The 16,797-nt window shown below is 42.0% G+C and overlaps 1 protein-coding gene across 2 annotated transcripts in view; it reads right to left on the bottom strand.

The window, feature by feature from the left end:
* The window catches only part of BLTP1 (bridge-like lipid transfer protein family member 1), a gene marked incomplete at both ends in the record, with an annotated part of 166,205 nt that overhangs the window by 61,227 nt on the left and 88,181 nt on the right, over positions 1 to 16,797 (bottom strand). For both annotated transcript variants that reach the window (XM_080697986.1, XM_080697987.1), the window contains 7 exons: positions 2,051 to 2,295; positions 6,777 to 7,015; positions 7,846 to 8,052; positions 10,578 to 10,628; positions 11,430 to 11,523; positions 13,826 to 14,071; positions 15,950 to 16,656. In XM_080697986.1, coding sequence (XP_080554112.1) covers positions 2,051 to 2,295; positions 6,777 to 7,015; positions 7,846 to 8,052; positions 10,578 to 10,628; positions 11,430 to 11,523; positions 13,826 to 14,071; positions 15,950 to 16,656 — 1,789 coding nt within the window. The remainder of the gene's footprint in view (positions 1 to 2,050; positions 2,296 to 6,776; positions 7,016 to 7,845; positions 8,053 to 10,577; positions 10,629 to 11,429; positions 11,524 to 13,825; positions 14,072 to 15,949; positions 16,657 to 16,797) is intronic.

Raw genomic sequence — 16,797 nt, 5'->3', positions numbered from 1 at the left:
GAGTAGATTTAGTGGCCTCAAGTCAGCGCAATGCTCCTGCTCTTAATCTTACACAGAGTAGTTTAAATAGGGCAGAGATGGGTTTCAGGTGGTAGGCCATAATACATTAGGCAATTCTACAAGGAATGCAACTTTAGATTCTTTAAAATGTTTGAAAAGTAACTACATTCTTACTAGTTGGGGATTGTGCTCTGCCTCAGTTACAAACTTTCCTCCTTTTTTTTTTTTTTTTTTTTTTGGTGGTACTGGTGATTGAACCCAGGGTCATTCTACCTCCGAGCTACACTTCCAGCCCTATTTTGTATTCTTTATTTTGAAATAAAGTCTAAGTTGCAGAGGCCTCACTAAGTAGCTGCGGCTGCCTGTGAACCAGAATCTTCCTGTCTCAGACTCCCAAGTACTAGGATCACAGGCATGTGCCACTTTCTTCCCTTTAATATGTAATATTAGTAAAGAATTACTTCTATTATTAGAAGTAATTATTTCTATTATTAGACTTCTATTATTTTCTTTCAAATGAAGCATTACTAATACTGTTGCTGTTGCTACCCTAGAGTTTGTGGCACTTATTTGTAGAGTAGAAAGTACTAATAAAAAGCACTTTAAAATCTTCTAGTGACTCTTTTACTTGTTAGAACACGTACACTCGTTTTTTAGGTTTGTTTGCTCATTTGTTTTATGGTACTGGGATGGAACTCAAGGAATCTACCTCTGAGCTGCACTCCAGCCCTGTTTTATACTTGGTTTTGAATAGGGTCTCACTTAGGCTGCTGAAGTCTCACCCCACTGCTGAGCCTGTTCTGCCTCGGTCTCCCAAGTCCAGGCCTGGCTTACACTTCTGAGGGACACTCAGACTTGAGTATGTGTTCTGTAACTGCAGTACTACTATCAAGGAACCCAGAGCAATCTCTTATAGTTACTTGAGAGTCCTAAGGAAAAAAGTGTCAAAACAAATAAGAAACTGCCTTTTGTTAAGGCTGCAAGGAGCCTTATCCTGACAGGCGGGGTGAGCAGCAGCAGGCAGCGGGGCACGGGGGCAGGCCTTAGGGGACCAGGGGCTTGGCATCACGCAGAGATACATGGTGAGCTGCCTCTCTCCTGTGGCTTCCACTGTTTATAAATGAGAATAACAACACATTAAACCCTCACTCGCAGGTGATAAGGCAAATAGGGTAAAAAGAAGGCATACTAGGTAGACTAAATGTGTCCTCTATGACTGTAGTATTTCTATCAAAGAACCCAAAGAAGCTTTCTTATAGCTCTTCAAATCAAATGAAATGTCCTGGTGACAGTTGTACAGATACAAAGCAAAAAATCAATAATGATGAGGTAATCAGGTATGCCAGCTTTTAAGTTGTGTTAGTAAAGAAACGAAGTCTGCAAGTCGACTCATCTTTTATATGACCTTTAGGTTATCACTAGTAACTAGGTATGTTTATAACACTCCTGTAACCTCATTAAAGCTCAGCTTCCTCACAAAATGAGAGCAATATATCCATCCACAGGGCTGCTTTAATGACTGATTGTAAGAGTCAACACATAATGCTAGCTGCTATTTGCTTTACAGAATCAAAAGACTGTAAATTTCCCAAATGGATGTCTGATCCAGTGTAAGAAATGGAAATTCAAAGATGAGGAACACACCTTTTATTTTATTATTATTATTATTATTATTATTTTTTTTTTTTTTTTTGTGGTACTAGGGGTGGAACCCAGAGGCTTTCTACCCCCGGGCTATACTCCCAGACCTTTTTTATATTTTATTTGGAAACAGGGTCTCACTAAGTTGCTGAGAGCCTCACTCAGTAGCTGAGGCTGGCTTCAAACCTGTGCGATCCTCCTGTCTTAGCCTCCCAAGCGCGGGGATTACAAGCGTGCACATGTGTCAATAGAATTACAAGGGAAGACACAGACACAGACAACAGCAGAGTCTTGTACAGAAACGACTTAATGCTTAATTTATGAGTTTGGATCACTACATATTGTGGTGTACTTGAATATTAAATACTTGTAAATTACGAAGGGTAAGAAAATGTAGAAGTATGCTTACTTCTGCCACGCAGCGTAGGTAGTTTCCCTGTAAATAGCAGCCCTGCTTGGAAGGCAGCTCATCTGTGCTCCACACGTGCTCCGAGTAGCTGTCGTGCTCCTCCATTACATACTTCCCCGACATGGTGACAGGGGGCAGGGAGAGGCTGGCAGAGGGAGGCACAGCTGACAGATCTGTGGCAGAGACTTTGGAAGTGAAGCGCAGCCTGTGATTGGGCAGCTCGAATGTAAACCTTGTCTGTGCACCTGCAAGAGATAATAAGTTAGTCTGGCAGGCACTTATCCACGCATTATTTTCTCACTTTTACAAAAAAAAGATGTCTAAGAAAAATATGTGAACTTCCCATAGTCTTCCTTGAAATATAAGAAGGAATAAATATTTCAAAGTTGCTCATAAAATATTCTTATCTTTAAACATACATCTGGTTTCTACAGTCAGCCAGCAAGCATATTCGGCCAGCAAGTACTTACTAAGCCTTGGAGGTGACCGGCACTGCGGCAGGTGCTAGACAAATACCTAAAAATGTTCTCTTATATCACTGAAAGCAGAAAAGATATTGCTCTTCTTATTAAGAGTTATAACAAGAGGAACCAGTCCAGTTTAGCTAAGTCCAAACCCAAGGAGTGCTCTTTATGAAGAGAACTGCCAGCAGTTGACAGCCCGTCTCCTCATCCTGACTCGGCAGCATGGAAAGAGGCAGGGAAACTGCCAGGCCTACTCAACTGAGCACATTAAAAGTACGCGTGAAGGAGGAAGCTGTACAAACACGTATATCTTTTACCTTAACAACTAGTACTCATTAAGGTTGCAAACAACACACCAAATAAGGGCGTCTCATGAGCCTTCACTTACTGTTGCCCTAAGTCCACTACCTGGCACATAGCTGTTCAAAACAATATAAAGATTCAACCTATACCACTTTTCAGCCCACATTTCTCCAACTGCCTGTGCAGCTGGGGTGGGGGGGCAGAAGCCTCCTTCAAACAACATGCACCTGTGATACATACACGTGTGTTCCTCTCTAGCTGGCAAATCTGACATCCATTTCGTGTCTCCACGCAGACCTCATTAAACAGCCTACCTGACCTCCGCGCATACCACAGTACACGGCCCTGCGCGTTCGCTCACTCTCCTCACCAGGATGCAATGGGCTTTGGATGTGGCTGAGAAGCCAGGCACAGAAGTGCCCCTCACCATGGTAGCGGCAGTGCGACGTCCTCCACCCAGGCCCTGAGTGTCCTTCTCTGCATGCAGGCGAGCCCAGTGCTGCCCAGCAGCAGCGAGGAGCCCTGAGCCATCCAGGGGCAAGGGGCCGCCTGCTCCCCTCCAGCAGCGCGGGCTTCACATGCTGATCTGCCCTGCTTCACGTCTCAAGATGTCAGGCTATGTTTACTTTGCTCTCAAGTATTTCTATCTTTTTAGTACTAATCTGCCTATCTGGCCTCGATGTCCTGCATCTGTGACCCCTGTCTTCCATGGCCTCCAAAATAAGAAAGCCCAAGACTTCTGAATCTGATGAATCTGGAGACTCATCGTACAGTGCTCTGCTTCTGGTACACGAGGGTCTAAATGTGCTGAAATTCCTCAGCACACAAACCTGGACTGCTTTGTAAGAATACTTATGTGCACAATGTACACAATACACCCATGTATTCCATAAACATATATATGTATTTTAAAGTTAATTTATCATTTTCACAGAATAAAGGAGAAAAATGTTTTTATTTTATTATATCCCGAAAGTATCTAATTATATTCACCAATTATCCTTCATAGGCACTGGGAAAAGAGACATATTTTCTTAACCTGACAAAGCAAACCTAACAAAATCTACAGCATACATCTTCCTCCCTGGTAGGATGTTGACAAAGACGAGACAAACATGCTAAGGCAGGCAGAAGAAATGCAGGACAAAGGCGGAAGGAGAGACGAAGGTGTGCCGCCTGTCCGTGTGCGGCCACAGGCCGCTCCTGGGCACCCACAGCTCAGCAGCAGCCAAGGCTGTTCAGCATGGTCACTGGGAGGAACATCCACACAAGCGCACCAAGCTTACCTTTCAAAGATCTCCTTTACAGCAAAGGAAACTATCAAGAACTCAACAGAGAGCTGACAGAATGGGAGAAAATGTTTGCCAACTATTCCTTTGAAAAAGGACTGGTATCTACAACATTCAGAGAGCTTAAACTCAGGCTCTAAGAAAACAATAACCCAATCAAAAAATGGGCAAGTGAACTAAATAGACAATTCAGGAAAGAAATTCAAATAGCCAATAAGTATATGAAAACTACCCCGAGATTTCACCTAACTACAACTAGAATGATAATCATTCAAAACACAAACAAATGCTGGCAAAGATGTGGAAAACTGGGAACTTGAAAACATTGTTAGTGAGATTGCAAATTAGTGCAACTACTTTGAAAAACAGTATGGAGGATCCTCAAAAGAATAGGAAATAACCTACCATATGATCCAGCAGTAACACTTGTGGGCATCTACTCAAAAGAATGGAAACCAAAATACCAATCTAATGCATAAGTGTCTATGTTCATAGCTGCACAATTTACAACTGCCAAACTATGGAACCAGCCAAGATGTCCATCAAAAGATAAATGGATTACAAAACTATGATCTATGTACACAATGGAATTTTACTCTGCCATGAAGAACAAAATTACATCATTTACAGGAAAATGAACGAAACTGGAGAACACTGCACTAAGTGAGATTAGTCAGTTGCAAAAAGTAAAGTCGGATGCCCTCCCTAATATGTGGAAGCTAGAGAAAAAGGGTCATAGGAAGAACTCTAGATGAAGTAGGAAAACCATAGATGAGCAAATAAGGAGGCCTAACTGGGGGTGATGGGAAGGGGGAAGAGGAAAATTCCCTAATGTACATGATGTAGTCAATCAGTAAGCAAAACATAAGGAGGAAGGGGGAAGGGAATGGGGTGGGAACTGGGAAAAGGCTAAATGAGTACATGTATGCCTCTGCCATCTTGTACTCCATTAAGATGTATGACTACAATACACCAATAAGAAATTTTTTTTAAAAATGGAACTACATGCTAATATTAAGAATATATGCTTATCAAAATAAAATAATTAGCCTTTAGCTGGGTAACAACATAGGTTAAGCATATAACAAAGGTTTAATACAAAGTATTTAAAGAATTATCATGAACCAAAAAAAACATAGGGCTCAATCAATGGTAAAATGGGCAAAAAATAGGCAAAAAGCAAAAAGAATCATTGACAGGCACTTCATATAAGAAAAAATATAAGAATACAAGGGTTTGTGTGTGTGTGTGTGTGTGTGTGTGTGTGTGTGTGTGTGTGTTGGTAATAAGATGAAACCTGGGATGGGAGGGGGTTTTACCTCTAAGCTATACTCTAGCCATTTTTATTTTTTATTTTGAAATAGAGCCTTGCTAAGCTTCCGAGGCTGGTCTGGAATCTGTGGTCCTGTCTTAGCCTCTGAGAACTGGGATTAAAGGCCTGTGACACAGAACCTGGTTAGGAGCTCTTAATCATATAAAAATTCAGCTTTCATCACAGAAATATAAATTAAAATCATGAGGAAATATCATTCCATATATATCAGACAACCAAAACTTTAAAAGCCAGACAACAGTATCACCAAAGAAGCTGAACAGTGGGAATGCCCACTTCTTGTGATGTGAGAGTCAATTGGTATAGAAACTTTGAAAAACAGTTTTACATTTCCTAGGAAAACTGAAGATGCACTTACCCTGTAATATAACACTCCTAATATCCTAGAGAACTTGCAAATGTGTATCAGAAAATATGTAGGAGAATGCTTGTAATAACAGCAACAACAAAATCAAAGAAGATAAAGATCCACGGAAAGAGGAATGAGTAAATTCTGATTAATGATACAACCGCTTGATGGGCTGCTGTATTTCAACAAAAAATGAATGAAACAGATACATTTTAAAAAATGAATATTAAACCCAATGTAAAACAAAAGGCCAAGTGCTGTATAAAGTTGAAAACTGGCCAAAGCAAGATTAAACCACTTATGAGTATATGTGTAATTGTGTCATACACACACACACACACACACACACACACACACACACACACACACACGAAAAACAAAGGAATGGGTTAAGACAATATTTATGATTGTGGCTATATCCTGGGTAGTCATGCGGACTGTCTTACATGGAGGCTTCAAAGTACTGGTAATATTCTAATTGATAACAGGTGGGTAAATTTGCAGTACTTAAATTACTCCTTAAAATATATGTGTGTATAATATGCACACTTTTCTACATATGACAAGTTTTACAATTAGAAAAATTATCCCAGAACATAATTCTGGGATAGGATATATGAGAATCACAAATTCACAGAAATAGCTATTTAAAAAAAAAAATCAAACCGTCTCTGATTTGATCTAAAGGCACAGAGTGTGAAAATAAGCCATTCAGACTATACAAATCTAACAGATGTAGATACAAGCTTATTCATTCAATTTCAATTTTAATTGGTGAAATAGCCTGAATAGCTGAATGCCTTTGAAGAGTCCAAAGCAGGATCCATCCTAACTATTCAAGAAAGATACTGATATTTTTTACTTGAAGTGTTGTGATCAAATTTTTAAGCTTTTATATGATGTTTATAGCACAAATTTTTTTAAAGATTTAACTAATTTCTCAAAAAGTCCTAAGTTTTGTGGGGCTGAACTAAAAGTTCACGGTTACCTGTCATTCCATGGCTCCTCATTCTTCCCATCTTGTACTCTGCTTTCAGAGATGGTAAGAGTGCTGCTCCAATGGCTATACCATCCAACATGGCACTGAACTTAAGAACAATAGGCTTCTTCTCCAAGCCTTCTGGTAGTTGAGGGAATTCATTGGTTTCAATAGGTGTCTGATTTACACTTGTTGGAGTTTTTTCAGAAGGTAATGGGGTTGCAATATCTTCTTTCACAGGCGGTGGGCTACAAACCAAGAAGACAGAAACTTAAAACACACAGACACACATACAATCAATAGCTACTATTTTACCGTACGAAATTATTTGGTTTCTTTGTTTTTCTGTGAAAAACAGCCATTAAACAATGGTGATCTAGAAAAGCAGACAAACTGTAGTAACAATATAAAGTGAAGTGTTGTGCCATTAATACACCACTACACTGGTTCCAAATCCTCTGGCTCACCAACTGCACACTCTACTTGTAATATTATTAGTACCACTGTCACTACTATCACCACCATTTGATAAAGGTTAAAGATATAGGGAGTAAGTATCTATGTACAAGTCTGATTTACTGCCTTTATTTATGTGGCATTAAATTCAGTCTTGAATAATTTCATTTAAAGATTAATAATTTCATGTATAACAACATAAAGGACAATTTCATATAAAGGACAATAATTTTTACAAAGGATGGCATTTTTAAGTCCCAGGTATGGGGCAAAAATGACCATTGCAATTTTCAATTATTTATGCATGCATACAGTTCAATGAATTCAAAGTAAATCCCTTTGCTTCTTATTAGTACTCTGAGGATCCTAACAGCTCCAGTGCCTCTCCAACCTGCTCATGCACTACGGACACTCACAGCCCATCCCTGACACAGCAGGACTTGAATGATGTCCTCTAGAGCTCCCCACTGCCATGCCTTCCTTCTGTCCACCTGCCACTGCCCACAGGGCCCCATACTTAAATACAAATCCTTCACCTTCCTCTAAAAGTCTGTCAACACAGCAGAGAACACCTTACAGCTTTACATGGAATCACAGACTTGGAACAAATACAACAGCTTACACCGTGGAGGGCTGCCTGATGAGGTCCGAGATCTGTTTGGACAGCTGGTGGGAACTTCGAACCATCATGCTGTGCAAGGTGGCAGGGTGCTGGGGGATGTTGATGCTGATAGCTCCAACTTTGAACACAGCGGCGTTGTTAGTCTTCAGCCCTCTCTGGGCACTGTAGAGGGCCTGGGACTTGGCGATACTACACTTCACTACAGTTCTATCAATAGAGAGGGAAGACCATTAAAATACAGCGAGATACGGAGAAATTCTGAAAAAGTGTTGAGAGCAAGAGAGAGAATCTTAAATCATCCAATGAGCTAAATGGCCATACACTGACAATTATTACAAACACAAACAAAATTTCACTTTGCTTTTTTTCCATTCAGAAATCCGCTTTCTTTTCCAACTTAGAGGTATAAACAGGCACTAACAGACACTGAATATAAAAAGAAAAAAAAACACTGTGCTCCTCTTCTTAAAATCTAAGCAAAGAGTCAAAGAAATTTACACTCATGTACTATATTAAAAGCAGTTGAAGGCAGGCTGGTCTGCTCTCAAAACCCTTCTGCTGGGCTCAGGAAGTATGCAAGAAGAGGTGAATGGCTTCCTGGCATTTGCTGGACATGGAGAGCTGGTGAAGGACCTGCTCACTGGCCTTCCGGACAGGGACCAGAGACACCTCCTTCCACATCAGGCTCACCTTGTGTGCTATAAGGTTTTATGCTCATCATCTAAGATTTTGACTACTTCTTTCTCATGTAAAATCCATATATGTTATGCAGTCTACACTAGAAATAACTCTCTCCAACAATTATAAAACTGTGAACTGGTAACTCAAAATGGCAGCCTAAAACTTACTCAAATTCCTCAGTTCAGGTCTCCTTACATCCTTCTGATGTGGAGTACGCCAAAAGAACCCTCAAAGCTGTGGTTCACTGTGGCCAGTGCAGGGCCAGCATGGCGCTCAGCTGTAAGGACTGTGGGGAGAGCCACTCTCTGTGTAGTAAAGCTCCTTCTTTCCTTCACTGGGAAGAGTGGTCTTGTGCAGTGTGAACTGGACTTCAATCAGTTCTCTAGCACTCAGTGAAAATATGCACTGAGATCAAAAACAGCCAGCGCAGGCCACGCTTCTCCCCTGCTTCCCATGTCTACCTCACCACCAGGCTTTACAACCTGCAGACTTCCCTGAGCCTGACCTGCAGCTACCGTGAGCACACGGACATCACTGCAACCCCAGTGCCACCCAAGACAGAATGAGAGCCACTGGGCTGACTGCTCCCCCACTGGGCCTGGGGCCTCCAGTGGGAACGTGGGTGGGAAGGGCTGCGGCACCGTGTCCTGCCTGACCCTACAGGGCCCCACTCACACCCGTCCATACCACAATGCCCACTCTGCAGCGGTGTTCCCCACGAGGCCCCACACGGATCATCTCTACCCCCAGCCCTACTCTCCGGAGGAATGGCTTGGCCACCTCGCCTCTGCTGCTCCCTCCCTTCAGTTCTGCCTGGAAACCTCTGCAGCGGGGGTCTGGGGATCACGTGCTGTCAGTCAACAGTAAAAACCACTGGAATTCCCTTTGCATGTGGCAGCTGCCCCTTACATGTTTACTCCCCTCCACAGAAAGCCCGAGGGGGAAAGGGTGGGCAACAAAGGACCACGGCAAGGACCGCCTCGCAGGGCTGCATTTCTGGAGCCTGGCCCGGCTTGTGGCTAGGAGTAAGTGCTGAGGAGGTGTGACCTTCATCCAGTCAAAGCTCCCTCCCAAGTCAGTACTGACAGTGTGTCACACATCAGAGGACGCAGTGAATGAAAGGGAAAGTGGATTTTAGCTCTGTGACTTCTGAAGTGGAGTCAAATGTGGCTTTCTGTACATGTTAGGGTAGTACTAATGCAGAAGAGCGGTTTCTAGAAAATATTCAATTCTCCAATTACTATGAGGGTATGTATTCTTCACAGAACTTTTACTTGGCTTAAGAGGTGAAACAAACCATGATAACCCCAGCAAAGGCCTTTATGGTGATGTTTTGTCCACCTGTTATCATCAGAGAACAACACGTCTCATCCAGGATGACAGTCTTACCACCAGGGAATATCTTACTCAGTATGCTAAAGTTTTATATAAAACATCCAAGGAAATAAAAGGCGCTAAGAAATGGATTCCTCTGTCCTGGTGAGGGACCCATGTGATGAACATTTGAGCGAGCACTTCAGCACAGCGCAGCACCACGCACACAGCTCAGATGGCTCCCTTCCCACACAGGGTCCCAGAGGCCACTGCATTCTCACATATGTGCACCAAGGCAGGGAGTGATGCCTTCTGAGCCTTTTGGCAAAGATCAAGTGAAGTATTTGTTCTTATCAGTTTAGTTACTGGTTTCTTAACTACTTTTGTAAGTAGCGAAAACTTTTACAAAGTGAAATTTTTTAGCTTCCATTTCCACATCAAACATGAAGTATTGGTGACAGTCCTGTTGACAGTGGCATGTCTATAAACGCACAAGCAGCACAGGACTGCGCTGTTACAAGCCTGTCAACAACAATGCAGCAGGGTAAGAGGTACCAAAAGGTAGGCCTTACCATGCTGTCCTTGAACATCAATAAGCTTTGCTCTAATATTAGTGTCTATATTACAGCAACGTAACTAACTACACATTCACACACGTGAGGATAATTTAAACACCAATCATTAAGACTAGACAAGACTGAGTTAATCACAAAGCCATGAAAAAGAATATAACATACAGAAACTCTTGCTTGGCTGTACTTGTAGGAGATGTAGGGAAATCCTCCAGTCTACCGATGCAGGTGCAAGCGGAGGCAGGAAACGAAAGGAAGCAAACACGCCACAGGAGTTAGTTACCGTGCGACCGATCCCTGAGCTCCTGGTCCCCACGCCTAAATTCCCACTCAAAGTATCTTTTAAATTATGTCTTTCATTCCATTTCCTTTCATTGCAATTGGAAATATAAAATGCCAGAAAATAAAATTTAAAAGTCTTAACATAATGAGCATATTAGTGGAGAAAGATTATTTTACTTTTCAAATAATTAACAAGGGATCTTTACTTGGAGGGGGCAAGAAATTGCAACTATTCAATACTTTACAAACACGTTTTATGTCAGGTGTGGTGGTGCACGCTTGTAATCCCAGCATTTGGCAGGGTGAGACAGGAGGATCATGGTTTGAGGACAGCCTCAGCTACTTAGTGAGGATTTTTGCAACTCAGTGAAACCCTGTTTCAAAATAAAGAATAAAAAAAAAAAAAAATAGGGTGGGGGTGAGCTCAGAGGTAGAATGCCCTCGGGTTCCATCCCCATAGCACACACACACCAAAAAAAAAACCCCATGTTTTGTAAGTAAGGCACGGTGGGGCATGCTTGTAATCCCAGTACTTGGGAGATGAGACAGGAGTATCACAGGTTCCACCAGTCCTTACAACTCAGATCCTGCTTCAAAATAAAAGATAAAACAGGTCTGGGGATTATAGCTCAGAAGGAGAATGCCCCTAAGTCCAATCCTCAGTACAAATAAGGTTTCTAAGAATTTTAAGTTTTCTACAAATTGTGCAAATGCAGGTAATGTCCGCACACTCACTGTATGTTGGGTGTGATCCCTTCAAGCAGCACGATGTTAACCCCACCAACGTGAGCTGTGGCACATGTCTCAGTCATCTTCTGATGCAAGACATCTTAGAAAGGAGAAGAACAATTCTTTAGATTCTGGAAGTAGGATAGGTGCATATCATATATATATTCAGTAACAAAAGATAATTGTGAAATTACGATAAAAATCCATTCAACTATTGTGGAATTTTGTGTGTGGCACTGGGGACTGGACCCTGGGGCATTCTAAATCTGAACCACACCCAAGCCCTATTTTGCCTTTTACTTTGAAACAAGGTCTCACTAAGTAGTGGAAGGCCTCGCAAAATGCTGCGATCCTCCCGTCTCAGGTCACAGGCGTGTGCCACCGCGCCTGCCTTGTTCATGACCTCTGAGAGAACTCCCTAGCAGGCTATTCCTCTGAGCTCATACACATCACATCACATCAAAACGGGAACACTGCAAAATACAGCCTTTAAAACACCACTGCCATTAAATAGCATAGTCATGCTTTTAAAGTAAAAAATAATAGTATACAAACTTGGAAAATTTTCTAAAAACAAGAACAAAACTACATAAAACTAGCACTCTTGGTCCATACAATTCCATCAATTTTTAAAATGTAAATGTAAATATTTTTGTTATTTATGAAATCACATACCATTTTTATATTAATAAATTCTACAATTTTTAATGAGTGAATTATAGATTACCATAAGGCTCTAAAAAACAATATCCAATTCTTTAATGCTAAACGTTTGGCCGCTTCTTTGTCCTGGACTCTTTTCACACAGTTCTGAATTTTCCTCCTACACAGGTTTGTAGATATGGAACGGCTAAGTAAAAAATAAGTGTGGTTTAAAGATGACTTATAAAACTTGACCTCGGAAAGGTCAAGCCAATTTATGATTATTTAGAAGAGCATGAAAATGTCCATTTCACTGGCTCTCACCAAGACTGGGCATTATTGTTCTTGATTTTTGCCAAATCAACAGACAAAGAAACTGGTACCTCTCTCCCTCCCACCTCCCAGGACAGGACACTGACTGGCTCTTGACAGGTCTTCGAATGCCGTCCTGCGCTCCCTCTTCAAGTCTCCCTCTCCCCCTTCTGCTTCCCTCTCTCCACTAAGGTTTCTCCTCCTTTGTCTGGTAATCTTTCTTCTAAACAGTGCAGTTGAACAAATTCTTTTATGTCAGCTTAGCCATGTGAAATTTTGTGTACTATGGCTGTGTCTATATATCTAAGGAGAACTGATGTCGTCATACTTTTATCAATTTATACTCCATCTAATTTCTCCATTTCCTTTAACAGTACAAAACTTTCCAATTAAATGTAGATTTTGAATAAATAATAAATATTCAGGGTACAAAATAAAACAGTTAACAAAAGGTTTATAATAAAAAGTAGATTCAAAATATCTTTTGTTTCACTTAGTCCTAGACCTTACCTATTTGACTATCATAAAGTTAACAATAAAAACATGGTGACTCATAATTTCCTTTTGTCATACAATGTAACCTGTCAAGTTGCTTTTATGAGAAAGAGAAGACAATGATATAATAGAGCCACTGCTGCCAGGGCATCCCTGCAGCCAAGCTGCAGGCGGCTGGGCCCATGTCTCTAAGCATGACCTCTCCTTTAGCACCTCTGCGACTTGGATGCATTTCACATCAACAGCCTCTGACCACACCTGGCAACATTCTTTTCTCTTTTTTTGCAGGTCTGGGGATGGAACCCAGGGGCATTCAACCTCCAAGCTACACCCCCTGCCCTATTTTTTATTCTTTATTTGGAAACAGGGTCTCACTGAGCTGCAGAGGGCCTCACTAAGTAGCCCAGGCTGTCCGTGAACTGTGATCCTCCAGTCTCAGCCTCCCGAATGCTGGGATGACAAGGGTGCCCACCAAGCCCGGCTTGGCAACATTATTTCCTTTATGATACATAAACTAATGATGCACCATGTGCACTGCAGACGTGTGCCACTGTGTCTGGCTTTTGGAATTTTTTTTTATAGAGATACTAAAATGTGTACTTGGTTACAACATTTCTATAGTGGTAACAAAGCAAAGTGAGTAATTCAGATATTTCATGATTTTCTTGAAATAGGTAGCTTTACTAGTCAACATTTAGAGACAGTCACAGAATAAGTGCCGCTGGGCATTTACACACATCAGCTCAAGGTCTCTGTGCTCAAATACTTTCATTAGATATGGAAGCTGCTTCAACTCACTCATCTTCAGTTATATTTCAAGTCCTCAGTGCTCTACCTTAGAGCCTGGGAACCCTCATTTTCTGAAGAAAACTTGCCAACTAGGAATTTTAGAAAAACAGCAGTGGTTTACATCGGAAGAGCAGTACTACAGCATGAGAAAACCCTCCTCTTACCTTTCATTTTTTCCTTAAGGGTGAAGCTGCCATGGATCCTCTTCAGCTCTGACTCCATTGTCAGCCCACCAATATCTGCCTCCAGGTGCGTGCGGTTCACCATGCCTATCCCAAACACTATGAGCGTGACGTGCTGGGGTTCAGAAGTCACTAGGCTGCGCTTCCTCTGTGTCTTCGTCAGACTGTTGCTGTCTTGTTCATTCTCAAATACGACTTTACATGTGGGCTCCGTAGGACTCCGCACTCCTTTTAGGTAAAGGGAAATACACAGCTTGAGATATGAAAACCGCAACATCAAAGACAATTCCATATAACACCCTTCTTTCGTCACATTCGCACCAAGCTCTTTTCCTTACCAAAATGACTTGGAAACATTTTTAGTTTTTCCAAATTCTACTGAAAGTAAGTAATCTGAAATCAAGCCTGCCTGAACCCCTTAGGAGCATGCTGTGTAACAGGTAGAGAGGATGAGAAATGGGTAGCAGAACGGATGGATGGCATTACATTTTTTTTCTCCTTGGTGGCTGCTAATTTTTCTGCACTGCAATTATCCACCCATAACCCTAAGGAAATAGGATAAACCTGCCTTTTTTAGTACTACTACTATTCTAAGTAGAAAGTTTTATTTAATTATTATTTATTTTTCAGCGACAAAGACAGAGGTTTACTTAAGAAAGTGGGGAATTCACGTTCAAGGGAGAACACAGGCCACCTTGAGTGTAGTAGGCCTTTTGGGGATTAACACTTCTCATTTTACAAGAACCCCTTGAGGGTGTGGCTGGGGTGAAAGAGCACAGGTGGAATGTGAACTTCCTCAGAATCCTCAGGTCCTGGTGGTGCCTGACACTGACCTTCCTTACAGAACCTTTGTTGACTAAGCATCTCAGTAAATCTCAGGCGGGGAGAGGGGCCTTTCTAATTAAGGGTGTGGGACTATTGAGGCTTCTACCCAAGAGAGAACAGACCCTACAGGGTGAAGTTAAAGATTATTAATGTTCTGTGCAATTGTTAAAAAAAATGTTGTATTTATATCCCTGATCATTCTAAAAATGGCATTCTACATTACAGCCACCAAATTAATAACATGTCTCATTGTTTTTTGTTTTTTTTTTTTGTTTTTTTTGTTTTTTTGTTTTAGTACTGGGGTTCCTGAATGCCCTTGTACCTCCGGGCTACACTCCCAGACCTATTTTTACATTTTTATTTGGAAACAGGGTCTCCTAAGCCAGCGCACGCGGCTGGCTTCGAACCTGCAGGATCCTCTTGTCTCTGCCTCCCAAGCGCGGGGATTACAAGTGTGCGCCACCACGCCCGGCAACATGTCTCATTCTGCCTCAAGTTTCAGTGGCTTAATAACCTCCTCCTAGTTCTCTGGAACTTCTGAGTGGATAACGATTCTCACTTTCTTGGCCCATACCCTTTGCACTGGAATACTGCTCTGCTGTCTAATTTACAGCTGTCAGGGGCTAATATCTTCTTTTCCAGAACATCAATGAACCATGATTCTATAGCCAAAAAAACCCAACCTTCCTATGTCTCCTTTAGACCAGTCAGGATGAGACATCTGGTCCCTGGGTAGGCAGGGACTTCACACTTTGTCAGCATTGAAGAAGCTATAGAAGACAGATTTTGGCCCTTTGTCAACCCTTAGGATTAAATGAGTGGTGTGTGGATGTATGCCTCTGCCATCTTCTACCCCATTATGATATATGACTACAATGCACCAATAAAAAAAATTTTTTTTTTTTTTAATGAGAAGGCATAGCCGGGCGTGGTGGTGCACTTGGGAGGCGGAGACAGGAGGATCGCACAGGTTCAAAGCCAGCCACGCTGGCTTAAGAGACCCTGTTTCCAAAAATAAATAAAATAGGTCTGGGAGTGTAGCCCGGAGGTAGAAGGGCTTCCAGGAACCCCAGTACCACCAAAAAAAAAAAAAAAAAAAAAAAAAAAAAGAGAGAGAGAGAGAAGGAAGGAAGGTATAAAAAAAAAGACTAAGGAATCAAAGTCTCGCGCAGAGGGGGTGGATGAGGAGAAATAAAATATTAGGTAGAAAGACAAACTGGGAAGGAAAAGGTAGATATATTTTCTAAATATCTTGAAATTCTTATATCATAAATATGTCACCTGCTGGTCCAAACGTTTCTGAAGATTTCTCCAAAATCCCTGCTGGGTCAGAGATAAGCGAGTAGAAGTTCAGCAATTTGTACATATTCTGCCAGCACTCGGCCGACGGCTCACTCTGCTCCGACACTGTGATTGAGTCGGAGTCGTCCATGTGAATGGTCATGTGGTCCACCACATCCTTGGAGCCTTTCCTCGACACTTTGGAAGTCCTCCTCTCAGACCTTCCCAGGGAATTTTTGTTCCGAGACTCCTTTTTGTTGCTCTCGTTGCTGGTCCGTTTGCTCTTTGCATTATTGACTCTGTTGCCCCCATTGAGGCTGCCTCTAGAACTGCGACTGAAGTCAGAAGAACGAAAATCCCGATGCTTTCTGGTTTTGAAAGTAGGTGTCGGAGAAGCTGATCCCGCTGTGTACCGGCTAAGCTTGATGTCAGTCTGGGTTGCTTTGATATCATCTACCATTGTGCTGAACTGGTGAATGAGGCGGACCAAAGCCATGTCCACGTGCTGGCTGATGGACTGGCATGAGATGGTGAAGTTGCAGTGGAAGGTGCTGTAGTGGCGCTTGCTGAGATCGTGGAAGGAAAGGACACTGGTGGGGTTCTGGGGCGTGCACACCGACTTCTCCATGACCACGGCACTGAGGCTGAAGGTCTCCAGCATCAGGGCGGGCTTGAACTCCAGGGGAGGGAGATTCACGTGGCCTGGCCTAGACAGTTAAAACAAAAGCATAGGCTTCACATTCCTTTTCCTAGACTATACACCTTTATAAGTTTAGAAGCAAGAGAATCTCCCAGGTAAAATATGGTATAAAAAATTTAAATAATTTTAAGAAGCAAGAGAACCACTA

This window comes from Muscardinus avellanarius (genome assembly GCF_963383645.1).
Source record: "Muscardinus avellanarius genome assembly, chromosome: 6".
Classification (NCBI taxonomy): Eukaryota; Metazoa; Chordata; class Mammalia; order Rodentia; family Gliridae; genus Muscardinus; species Muscardinus avellanarius.
Note: the sequence above shows the minus strand (reverse complement) of the source record. Positions and strands in the feature narration are given on the sequence as shown.